Genomic DNA, 12772 nt, shown 5'->3' on the forward strand with positions numbered 1-12772 from the left:
TTAGGATGCTCAGTATGTGTAAGGAAAGTGAGGAATAACTGGACCAAAGCAAAGAAGAGCTCTGTCTGAAGCATAGTGTTTATATAAATGAACATAGCTAAATCTAGACTTTAATCTGAGCTTTGTTTTAACACCATGTGACCATAAAGAACAGATTGAGCTGAGATGAGCTGATTTTCAGTTAATCACGCTCACCGTTTTGTTGAAAATCAAACACCTAAACAGGATCAGGTGCTCGTATTGATCACGGGCTCTTGAAAATCTGTCGTTTAAATCCATTTTGTATTGTTTCCTGACGTTTTCAAGCTAAAAACCTATCAGTATCCGTGTTCGCTAATGTGTGCACTGTATCACCGTGGTAACTGCTGAACACTCCTTCGTAGACATGCATGCAACAACCCCCCCCCCCCCCCCCGCCGCCACAATCTGAGGGAACACAATGTTCCTCTCAGACATCAACTGTCATCAACTGATTGCATTTCGTTAGCCTCATAGCATAATTGCCCGAGTCCTTTTTCAAGAAAAATAAACCGATGATGTCAGTGAAATGTATTCTGCGGCTTGTGTCTTTTTGGCTTTAAAATCGTGTCTGATTGGCCAAAGACGTAGACGATGACACCTACAGATTCCGCAGGGTCTGGACGGTAGAATGAGACAGTTATGCTATGAGACTGGCAACGTGCTCCAGTGATGCTGTGTCTGATATCTCATGTGTGTTGGCAGAGTGAGCACATGTTAGGTGGAGGTTAAATGGGGCTTCCTGGATCTTACAGCTCGGTGTCTGGGAATCGGCTTGTCTCTGGGTGGAGCCCGACGCCCCCACACTCTCCTCTGTCTCTGTGCCTGGGTCCGTTACATCAGCGCTCTGGGAAAACAAGAACAAACACACAAAACTTATCATGAGTAATATTTAAGAAGATGAAATAACCCAAGATGTCAAGGTTGGGAATGTACAACAACAGTACTATATTCCACGTAGGGTTGTCAAAAGTATCAAAAATCCAATATTAAATCGTTCTGAACAGCTTTAGAAATCTTGAGCTGTATGAGAACAAGTACAACAACACAGAACAGCATACGCCATGGACGACTGAAGGATTAAACAGACATAAGGCCATAATACTTCAATTTAATGTTCATCGTGGAATCAGTATTGAGTATCGAGCGAGTCAATGCCTTAATATCGAAATCAAGTTTGAAATTTTAGTATCGAGACAACACTAGTATTGGCTACCCTGAATGATATGTGGTTATGTTACAACTGAGGCTCTGGTCTCATCTCACAAATGATACAGATATAGAGGAAAACTTGATTATAGTCACATACTCATAGAACAAGGTGGGTGGAAATGTTTTGCTCATGAAAAAATAAATAAATAAAAAATCTAAACGTAATATTTTATGGTGTATTAGACTGACATTGTAAAAACGCTTTATTCCCACACATTTTGGAAGTCAGAGCACCATCTGGATTTGGTTAGGTGGAACAAATATGCCCTTTAAACAGTGCCCATATACTCCAGCATTTCCATACATGCCACTTAATGTGTGGGAAAACTTGTGTTTCCAGGAAGTGTTTAAGTTAATTTATGGGGGAAAAAATCCCACTTTTAAAAGTCATCTTTACCTGGCATCTATGAGTCTGTGAGCGGGAATATCTATAGGGATTAGGGAAACTGCAGAATAATTCAGACTAAACTTTAGACTTTAGACTAGAGCAGAAGTGGGAAAAATATATCTCTAATATTTCTCTCTAATATCGCAGTTGTATCTGTTCATTTTATTTATTTTCCAGAACAACATCTAGTGCAATCCTGTAAGAGCGTAGTGATATTTCTGCCACTTTGAGGTTAATTTTATGGTCCATTCACATTTTGCGTGAATTTTAAATCATAAATCATAAATAAACCAAGACATTTAAAGGCACTACACTGGCACACTGTCAAAATATTGTCAGAAAATTCTTATAGGTATCATTAAAAAAAGATATTTAATTTTTTTGTAACAAAGATGAGCAAAATAAAGATAAAATCATCATGAGTTTTAAACTGAAATTAAGTTATGGTTGAGCTGTATGTTTGCCAGTCCCTCAATTCAAAATTCCTCAAACAAGATTAAAAATGAAAAGATCATTAGCTGTCCACTTTCAGACACTGACTCACCCCCAAAAACATGGACTAAAGAGACTGAGGGGGAAAGTAAACAACTAAAGTCAATATTAACACAGGGGCAGAGTTACACTGGTCTGAGATGTGACAGATGTGCTATGGCAGGGAACTTGTTTAGGTTTTGACAAGAATTTAGTTAAATTCAGTCAAAGCCAAACCTTTTTAGCTCAGAAACATGTATTTTACTTGTGGATATGTTGGCAACCCCAACATGTTACTTCTAACTGAAAAAGTACTGTATTATAAAAAGAAAATAGAATTGTTTTATGGTTATTAATATCTTATAGACATCGTTAACACGTCATTCCTATATTTGTATGAATGGGCCACTGCAGAGCTGTTATGACACATTTGTCCATTGAGGCTAATTGGTTCAAGTTAATCTGTGACACGTCTCCCTCCTGCCTCTCTCTGTGCAGGTGAGCGTGAGTGTGTGTCATTGAGAAAGGTCTTTCTCTGCTGTCACCCTCAGTGTATTTAGCCACAGGTGAAAGAAAAGACCACTGTGTTCATGTGTGTGTATGTATTCACAGGGCTCTGTAGCTTGAAGCGCATGGAGATAATTTTGGCGATCAGCTGATGGGCTCTCATGTGGCTCATGGTGCAGTGTTTGGGGTGAATGATGCACGGTGTATGTGAACACGACCGACCCAAAAGAGAAGTAAACTAAATCTAGTGCGCACTGGGGCCAGAGAGCACTAATGTGTGAAAACGACTTTAGACTCAACTCTGAACAATCTGATCTTGACTTGTGTGACTTGGAACTAAAACAGATGAGCTAATTTATGCTTTTAACCCAGTCCTTTTCAAATAACATCAAAGTCACAAGCATCAGGCAACTTTAGCCCTTCATTTAGTCACACTCAGTCTACACCAAAACTTGACACTGGACACTTGCATGGACCACAGGCTTCAGAAAGTCAGGAGTTTATTCCATTTTTTGTTTTTCTTTGAGTTTTCAGACTTATGTGATGTGACTGAAATCTATCTATGCATATTATAAATGAAATTGCATTATGAGTGACAGCTAACGCACCTCTGGCTCATCCTCCTCTTCCTCCTCTTCCACGTCGTATATGGGGGGTAGCTGTCAATTAAGAAGTGCATGGAAAAATTAAAATGTGTACATTTTATGCACGAAAACAGATAAATATGAATTTTGTATAGTATTATTCAAGAGAATATGAATTTAAAAATGATAATTTCACATTGACAAAAATTTTTAAAATGCGTGCACGAGTTCTCAACTTGTGAACAAAAATGTATTTTTTGTGCTTGAGGTTTCTCTCCTGAGAACATGAATCAGCTGTGATCAAACTGTCAATATGATGGCACTGCTTGGGGTGGCTCTGGCTGAAGAACACAGTCCCTTTACACAGTTTTGCAATATATTAAAGTATTTATTATGGATGCTTTCTACGACATTGAAGTTATAGAATTAATTAAGAGGGGGTTTTTTTTGAGTAATTATTTTAGCCATTCTGAGAATTACTGCACTGCTGATCACATTAGCTTTGTTCAGCTCACTAGGTAAAATTTCAGACTTTGGCACCGTAGATCCGTGTTCAAACCCAGACGAGTAGTTTCTTTTCCTTTCGTTTCTCTAAAATATGTGTAAATACATTAATAGGTCCGTGTACGTCACAGCCATTTTCGTTTAGTAAGACAAAAGAATTATGTTTTCGTCCCGTAAGTGCCCAGTGTAGCTCATCACCTCCTGGGCCTGGACAGTTGCTGCACAGAGGCAAAGCCACAGCCAGGTGAAAGGATCTGGGCAATGTGAGATTGTGGATACGCTGACTATGGTCCTCTTTTTGAGCAGAGGCAGAATCACTGTCTGAGGCCGTTGACAGAAAGCCACATTAGCACACTGTCTCAATGGGACTGGGGAGCGCTCTTAGCAGATAGGCCTTTTGTGTGGCTGAGTAGGCTAAGGTGCTTCATGCAGCGGCTGCTGTTACGCTGCTGCCTCATTATGAACAGAACAACAGTAGAATTTGCGTGGATATTTATTTTATTACAACATTCAATAGTTCACAAGCAAACTGACAGCCCCATGCGTCTGTCCTGAACTCCTCCTGGTTCAGTCTGGCTTAGACTTCGTTTTGTCCGAGTTTAGTGCTGGTTTAGAGACGATTCCATCTCAAGAATTTACAAAAACATTTTACGTACAAATGCAGATGCTAATTAAAATGTGTGCGTATTCAAGTGGCAGCTACCTTATAATCATAGACCTCTGCGTCTCCACCGCCCTTGTTACTGTCTTCATCATCTTCATCATCATCGCCTTCCTCATCCTCCTCTTCCTCCTCCTCTTCTTCCTCTTCATCATACTCCTACAAAACACAGGAAGCATGTATTATAAGGCATTGCACAATAAACAAAGTCTGTTTTTCTTTAAAAGGCAAAATCATTTAAATGTGTGCCATAAAGCTCTTCATGCTACTCAGTGTCTTTTTTGTTTTCTTTTACTCATGATTTCCCATTAGTAGCTTCATAAATTAGTCGTAAACATTGTTATAATTATTATGCAGTTTAGGTATTTTTTGGCACAGTACAAATATATTGTAAAATCAGTGTGTGCAGTTTGTATCTAATAATAAAGCATTTTAATCAAACGCGAACCAGGAGGTAATGCTAGTGAACCGTTAGCATGCTAGTTGTTGTTATCAGTGGTACAATGGCCAACTTTGCCCTTGAAAGTTGAGAAACACACTTATATAAACTCATCACAGTGAAGCAAAAGGATGATGGTAATGGATTATTTAAGTAGGAAATGGATATCTGCAAATCGTTTCAATATTATAAGACAAAAAAATCAGGCACAGCCTCTCAAAGTCACATTTATTAAGAACAATAATAATTCATACAAAGACAAGAGTACCTGTTCATCCTCCTCCTCTTCCTCCTCTTCCTCTTGGCCCTCCTCACTCTCAGAATCAGTTAAAATCACAATCACGTCCTTTTCGAGCTCAGAGGCGTCGCCCTGAGGCCCCTCCGGCTCCATCACAGACTGAGGCACTGTACTCTCCTCTTCCTCCTCTAGAGCTGGGAAGTCTTCATCCTAAACACAAATACAACAAATTTATTTCACTTACTGCAACAGGAGACTAAATATATGTTCTATTATCTTAACCTAACCTGAGAGGCTTCTGTGACGTCTTGACTGTCTGTTGGCACTACCCCTTCAGCCTCAGCACTTTCTTCAGTCAGCATCTCCTCCTGAAATAAAAAAACAATTTGTATTTTAAATAATAATAAAGCATTTGTTTAATATGGCACTTTTCCCAAGCTACTACTCTGGCCACAGCTGCCCTGGGTTCAAATTCTGGAAGCAAGGCTGCCAATCTGCGCCATTGGCTCCTTTGACCACCACATTCATATTTGTCCACTGTATTTGACACTAGGGCCTGTCTCAAGAGCAGTGGGTGCCACAGTGACCCATCTCCAGACCCATCTCCAGATCTTAACCTAGTCTTGGACTACTTTAGCTGAAGGATTTTACTTATGGTGCACGTTTTGGGTTGAAGTTTGGGGTAGAAGTGAGAAAACCACCCAGACACAGGGCGAAACATGCAAACTTCACTTTCTCCAATCCAAAAATGTCTTGCTGTGAATCGTGAAGGCTAACCACTCAGCCACCATGCCCCCAGTATGAATTAGTCAGAGATGGGATCCAACCGCCAGGCTTCTGGTGGTTGTTAGGGAACCTAACCCAGTTTGAACATTTTTATACAAATATAACTGAGCATAAGTATGAACTGAAGTGTTTATGTTATAATCCGTGTGTTAGACCATGAGTACATTTCTTCCCGTATGTCACGTAGGTTTAAACAGTCTTCTGCTCACCTCTGGTCCCACTCTTTGGATGATTCTCAGTTTCTTGGAGATCGGAGCTCTGGAGGTGTCTTCAGATGGAACCTCTGCCTCAGTCACAACAGTCGAGCTCTCCTCTTCCTCTCTGGGCCGTTTGGACATCGATGAGGTGCCCGGGGTAGCAGAGACTGAAAAATAAAAGTCTTTAAAGGTTTATGATGCTGAAGAAACTACAAATTCAAAGAAGACATAGTGTGATTTTTCTGGTTTTAATAATAACTCAATAATTTGACTTGATTTTTGATCTGTTTATCTAATTACTCTGATCTGTTTTATTTTCCATAATGTAAATGTGTCCTGGTATTTGAAATGTAGTAAGAAGCATATTTTCATTACGATCATTAAGTAATTGAAACATGGCTACCCATAATTTTTTAACCCTGCTTATACCCAGATGCTTAAGTATTTAAATGGGAGGGGAGAAGAGGTGTGTGAAAGACATTTTATGAGAACTGGAACCTCAAATGAAGGTTAATTACTCAAACATGCACGTATCAATTACATTACAACTCAGTAAGCCCATGAGGAGGGAGCAATACAACACAAAACAGATATTATTGCTTTGCCTAGAATGTTCCACAGTTGGAAGAATGGTATTAAACTCATCTCCATGGAGACAAGCAAATTACACCAAGTTACAGGTGACATCTTACAGCGACGCATGTTTTTCAAGGCCTAGAAATTAATAAATGCAAGATAGACACATTTAATGACACGCAGGTTGCTGACCCCCACCAAAAAGTTACACAGTGCATGTTTAACAACCTGTTGAAGTATCTAGCAAAATATTTTCTCACCTGTCCCAAACACAGAGGAGGAGGTGGAGGATGTTGAGGGCCACTCCACTTGGTTGCTAGGTGTCGTTTCAAACACCAGAGGAGGAGGATCCTGATTGGCCGGCTCTGAATGGGTCACGCTCTGTTGTTGCGTTGGTTGGACAAATGCGGTGGCCTGCGTCTGGACCTGCTGCACTGTTAGCATGGTGCTAGCTAACGTGGTCTGTACATTAGGGCTAGCAGAGCGCACAGAGCCGCTAGCACTGCCGTACACTGTCACGTGCTCAACTGGAGGGGCTTCTGTTGACTGCATTGCTATAGGGAAGAAAACATTTATTTTAAAGCAATTAAGTTGTAATGAGGTGGTCAAAATTTAGCAACTAACCACATGGCATTTTTGCTCTTTTTTTTGCCCTTTGGCGTTACTCATACACACTGCAATGCAAAGTATTGTAATGTATGTATTTAACTGACTTGCCTAGATACTTATCAATACTAAGCAATCAATTCAAGCATTACTCTTGGAAAAAGGTAAACAAATACGAGCAATTTGAACCTTTCCTAAATAGTTTTATGGTCTAAATCTATAATAGGCTCACAGCAACTTGCTAGCTAGCTCAAGGTTTCTCAAAACTAATGCTAACTTTTATTAAAAGCATAAAATATAAAATAAATAACCTCTTAAAATGTATTCATGTAAAGACTACCCAACTGTTTTTACATGTAGATTATTTAAGTGTGCAGCATTATTTTAATATTTGTCACGCCTCAAAATTTGCGATAGCATTGAAAAGTTTGCAGCTCATTTGTTTTTTCTTTAACACTCTGAGACATGCACCCTCAAATCACTGTCCACTGTCTTATCTTTAAATATTTATAATTTTTTACGTGACTCAGCAAAAACCTCAAAGATAGAATTGGACAGGAAGTAGTAACGGTAACACTGAGGTTGCCAGACGGTGTTGTGCACAAAGCCTATAGAACATGTGTGGTAATATAAACAAAACTACTATTTACTCTGTATTGAAATTCATTCTATTGTATAAATCTAGGTATTCAGGCATTGGGTTTTTCTTCCTGATTTGAAGGATTTGGCATGGCAGCAGTTCTTTGTTAAAGCAATAACGCAACTGAAATTAAAATATTATCTTCTGAATGGGGAAAGGTCTTGACAAACTTCAAATCAGGAAGGAATCATTCACCTGAAACCCATGAACAGTATCAAATTTCGAAAATAAAAAATTTTGTATTAGGACAACACTTACTTGCAAAGGTATTCAGTCAGAGTAAACTTACCTTCTTGCGTCTCCACCTGTGTAGTGGGCATGACAGTGGCAGTGGGTGTAGGTGTGGGCACTGGGGCTGGGGTGATCATGGGTCTGATACTGGCTCTGGGGGTGGCCTTGTTCCCGGGGATGGCCGTCTGTTTACTGCCTGAAGCCACAGGAGTCGGCTTGATGTTTGCAGTTGGAGGCTCGGAGGTGGAGGCACTGATAAAACATAACTGAATTTAAATTTCAGCAAAAGGTGAGACATTTTTTCAGCCACTACCACGTTTTAACAATAATAAACGTGGTGGAGATTGGAAAGCCAACAGGTGGCACTTGGTATAAAAAGAGAGAGCCACTTGAGCCTTGATGAAGATTTTAGCCATTATACAAAGGAGTTCTGATCAATCAAACATGTCAGTGAAGAGAACTTGTCACACATACCTGCCCCTGTCTGCAGCTGGAGTGGTCTTGAGACTGATCTGTCTTTGTTCGGTGCTCCTCTGCTGCTCCTGCGTCTAAAAAATAAAATAGCATTGGTACCGTTATGAGGATTCAACTATAAAAATGTTGTAATAGAAAAAATAACCCCTGTTGAGAATCTGTGCTCTCATTCAACCCCCTGTCCCTCTGTCCCACCGTCCTGTACCTTGCTGGGCCCTGCCTCGGCCGGCTCGTCCCTCTGGTCTCTGCTCTCCTGGTGTCCGCGCAGGTCCCTCAGCTCTCGCTCCTGTCGGCTCAGACGACCTTCATACTGGGACTTCAGAGCACTCACTCGCACCTCCAGCTCCTCGCGCTGCTGCTTTAGCTCCTCATTCTCCTTCTGCATCTGCTCCTTGTTTCCTTCAATGTGAGAGTGAAAAGAAGTTGGTTAGATTGATATGACATTGGGTATGTTTACGTGCACACGAAAACTCTGATCACCCACTGATTTCTGTAGTTATGTGATTATTGAAAAGTCATGTAAACAGTTGCATCTGTTTTTTGTTTTTTTTTGTTTTATTCAAAAAGGGCAAACTAATGCAGCAAAGACAACAAAGAAAAAAATATTAAAGATTGAAAGCCATTTTAAAATTCATTGTACTTATACAACTATACAACTGTTTATTAACGAACATGTCACACACATGGAAATCTGATTTTTACTGGGCAAGTAAATGCAAAATCATAAATGTATGTATGAAAAGTTATCAGTGCATCCCTAAACATAAGCTGCTGTTATAGCCACTGCTGCCCTGTGGTAGACTGATGGAAGCGAGGCCACCAATCTGTGCACATCACCCCTTCAACCATCACCAACAATCACGCCACATTCATACTACGCAATGTGGGTAAAGTGTCTTGCCTAAGGACACATCGACACTATGCACTAGAACCACTGCTGCTTCACTGTGGAACCTGGTATTCCCAGCCTTCAAGAACTAACCAGGCCCAACCTTGATTAGCATCCAAACTCAGATGAGATCTGTCTTTGACATTATATATGGTTGAAGTTGTACCCATGAGCTGGCTGATCTTCTGCTTGGCGAAGAACAGAGCCTTCTTCATTTTCTCCTCTTTGTCGACCATCTGTTGCCTCTGAGTTTCCTCTTGTGAATTTTTCATCTGCAGCTCCTGCCTCAGTCTGCTCAGCTCTGTCTGCAGTCTGTTCGTCTGCTCCTGACAACTGCGCAGATCTGTGTCTCGATCGGTCGCAACCTGGACAAAAGAAAAACAACATCACATCTGTACCACACATTTATGTTCAAATCTAATTATAATGTTATAGAAAATGAATAAAACAATAAAGTTAATTCATAACTATAGATTTACATGAGGTAAGTTTGCCAAGCCCTACAAAAATGCAATATAGCAAACAAAGAAAATAATGTGTTTTTTCTTGTTTTTAAAATTAGATTCGATTTTTTTCCCCTAATAATGGCAAATAATAATTGACACAATGCTGACTTTTTCTCTTTTCTCTCTATATTTGTATTATTATTATTAGTATGTATGTATGTATGTAGTTATTGTGACAACCATAAAAATAAACAGTAAAAAAAAAAGAAACAAAAAGAAAGCACCACATTTTTTACCTTGTTGCTTTTCTCCACTTGTGCCTCCAGGTCTTTCACCTTCGCCTCTGCTTGGGTCAAAGAGTCTTTGAGGGCCTGTATTTCCTGAGCAGAGGCCTGACGAGTCTCCTCATTCTGGGACGGTCCTGCTGCTACTTCTGCTACAAGCTAAAACAAAACTCAACATATAAAAACTTTCCAACGCATACTTTGCACAAAACTGAATTATATATATTGTACTGATATTTTGAGCACAGCCCTGATGCAAATGTATCTATTGACAGTTATTACCTTGTCATGCGCCACCTTCAGTTCGTCGTATTGAGTTTTGTAGCGGCGTCCGATCTTCTTGACCTGCATGATGGTCTTCGCCTTCTCCTGTAGGTCTTGATGTTTGGCCTCCACTTCGCCCTTCAAATGATTCCTCTCCTCAGTCACTTTAGCCAAAGATTCACGACAAGCCTGTACCTGACCCTTCAGTGCTGTGTTCATATTATTGGCCCTTAAAAATAAAACAACAGTTAGACAATCGATAAATCACATCAAAGAATTGTTTAACATAATTTAGGTAAAATTACTAACTTTGCGCCCTCTTCTGTGAGCTGCTGGATGCGCTTGAGGTGGGCTTCTCTTTCACTTGTCAAACGTTTGTACTCCTCTGGATCTGAATCTTTCTGCTGGGCCACCAAGTGCTGCAATAAAAGAAGAAGCAGGTTAAAGAAGACATTCTGCTTTTGTTGGTGGTAATTAGCATTAAACTATAAAATATCTGTCTTTTTCAGTTCATTTACTGCAATATTGATCTAAAAAAGAGGAGGGCGTCTGTTTTTCAGTTTTGAACATGAATTGAATGTACCCAATTCTCATATTAAGCATAATATGAGAATTGGGTACATTCAATTCATGTTCAAAACTGAAAAACAGACCCCTCCTCTTCATAGTGGCATTTTACCGTAGCGAACAGCAGATTTTTATTTTCATATTTTTATATATGAATTATATTTTGATGAAAAATGACTGACATTTCTGAAACCTTTATGTATGATTTTTTTTTTTTTTATTGTAACTAGTTGTCAAGTGGGTGGAGATGAGGGATAAGTGAAAAAAGTATTGAATGCAAGGCAATACAGGATTATTCAAGCATTCATGAATCAATGGAAATACAATTTTGAGTGAAATAATGATGCAGGGACACCACTGTATGGCTAATCAAATAATACTCCAAAAAGTAAAACTAAGTGCGAAATGGCTTTAATATCTGGTCAAATATGTCACATTAACTTTACCTTATATGTGGCCAAGTTTATGAAATCAAACTCTCTGAATAATAGAGGAATGGAGATGTATTAGACAATGTGAATGAGTGATTTAAGGATTTCACTGTTGTTTGGTCAAGTTGTCAATCACAAATAACCATGTAATTGAATTTAAAATATGCTCTTGTGACATCCCCAGTCCATGATGAAGTTTAAAATGGATGCCACAAACCTCGGTTCGAGCTTTCCATCGTTTTATTTCCTCCTCCAGGATTTTCTTCTCGGTCTGAAGCATCCCACTTTGCTCACTCAGTTCAGAGTTGGCCATCTCCAGAGGCATGATATCAGACTCCAGCTTTTGCACCTGGAATAAGACAAAATAAACAAGCACATGTGAATAAAAGTTGACTTGCCGATATATATAAAAGCGTTGTTTTTTACATTACCTTTGCTTGGGTTTGCTGCAGGACTTGCTGAATCTTGTCCTTTTCTTCTCTCAGCATCTTGTTGGTCTCCATCAGGATGCTCATGGTGTCAGTCTTTTTCATCAGTTCATCGTGTTGAGCCAAAGTCTTTGCCGTTACCTGGAACAAGTCAAAATGAACCCCGTTTAATGTCATCTATAACTTCTTAACTATTTACAATATATTTTGAAAAAAGTTTAGATGAGACTTAAATCACAAGACAATACAGGACACAGTATTGGGTAAATTTTGATAATTGCCATCTTCAGTAGTCACGTGTAATCTGAGCTATAGTGGATGCAGATTGATTGAGAAATAATAGAACTGATACATCCGCATCTATTTGCACTATTTAGCAGGCGTGTTCTTGCATTGGGAAAAACACATTAGTCGATCTTTATCTTGTGTCATCTGTAATTCCCAGTGTTTATGCATTAGAATAAAACAAACCTGCATCCTCTCTCTGTTTGCGCTCAGACTGTCTTGCACCTCCTTCAGTTCTCTCTCCAGATGTTCCACTCTGAGTTGGTAACGCAGACTCTCTCCTTGTGCCACCTCAAAACGGGACTCTGCAATTTCTTTTTCCCGTCTTACAAAGCTGCAAAAATTCACAAAAATAATGAAATTCTGAACAACGGTGCAAATGTAAATAGATCAGTTTGTTACTGATAGATACTAATGTTGTAACAGTACTGAAATGTAGGTTAAAGTTTTTTACTAAGGGAAATTGCTTGATACTCTACAGATTTCAATAGCACAATGATAATTACCGTATTTTCCGGACTATAAGTCGCACTTTATTATTATTATAACTTGCCTTTACAGGTAAAATGTTCTTGGTCTCAGATTTTGTAAAATAGATTTCCCCCAAAAATGTTTATAGTCCAATTTCTTTAATATTATCATGTGG

General features: G+C 39.3%; 1 protein-coding gene across 1 annotated transcript in view; it reads right to left on the reverse strand.

Annotated features, from left to right (window-relative positions):
* tprb (translocated promoter region b, nuclear basket protein) overlaps nt 1-12772 on the reverse strand; it is a 34606-nt gene that overhangs the window by 7342 nt on the left and 14492 nt on the right. Inside the window, exons 27-43 of the mRNA XM_055221099.1 lie at nt 12313-12460; nt 11845-11982; nt 11631-11762; nt 10725-10834; nt 10434-10644; nt 10164-10310; nt 9588-9786; nt 8738-8931; nt 8533-8606; nt 8117-8310; nt 6842-7135; nt 6018-6172; nt 5310-5390; nt 5053-5232; nt 4388-4504; nt 3205-3255; nt 772-865 (exon numbers count right to left, since the gene is read on the reverse strand). Coding sequence (XP_055077074.1) covers nt 772-865; nt 3205-3255; nt 4388-4504; nt 5053-5232; nt 5310-5390; nt 6018-6172; nt 6842-7135; nt 8117-8310; nt 8533-8606; nt 8738-8931; nt 9588-9786; nt 10164-10310; nt 10434-10644; nt 10725-10834; nt 11631-11762; nt 11845-11982; nt 12313-12460 — 2519 coding nt within the window. The remainder of the gene's footprint in view (nt 1-771; nt 866-3204; nt 3256-4387; nt 4505-5052; nt 5233-5309; nt 5391-6017; nt 6173-6841; nt 7136-8116; nt 8311-8532; nt 8607-8737; nt 8932-9587; nt 9787-10163; nt 10311-10433; nt 10645-10724; nt 10835-11630; nt 11763-11844; nt 11983-12312; nt 12461-12772) is intronic.

The sequence above is a fragment of the Periophthalmus magnuspinnatus genome, chromosome 4 (assembly GCF_009829125.3).
Source record: "Periophthalmus magnuspinnatus isolate fPerMag1 chromosome 4, fPerMag1.2.pri, whole genome shotgun sequence".
Lineage (NCBI taxonomy): Eukaryota > Metazoa > Chordata > Actinopteri > Gobiiformes > Gobiidae > Periophthalmus > Periophthalmus magnuspinnatus.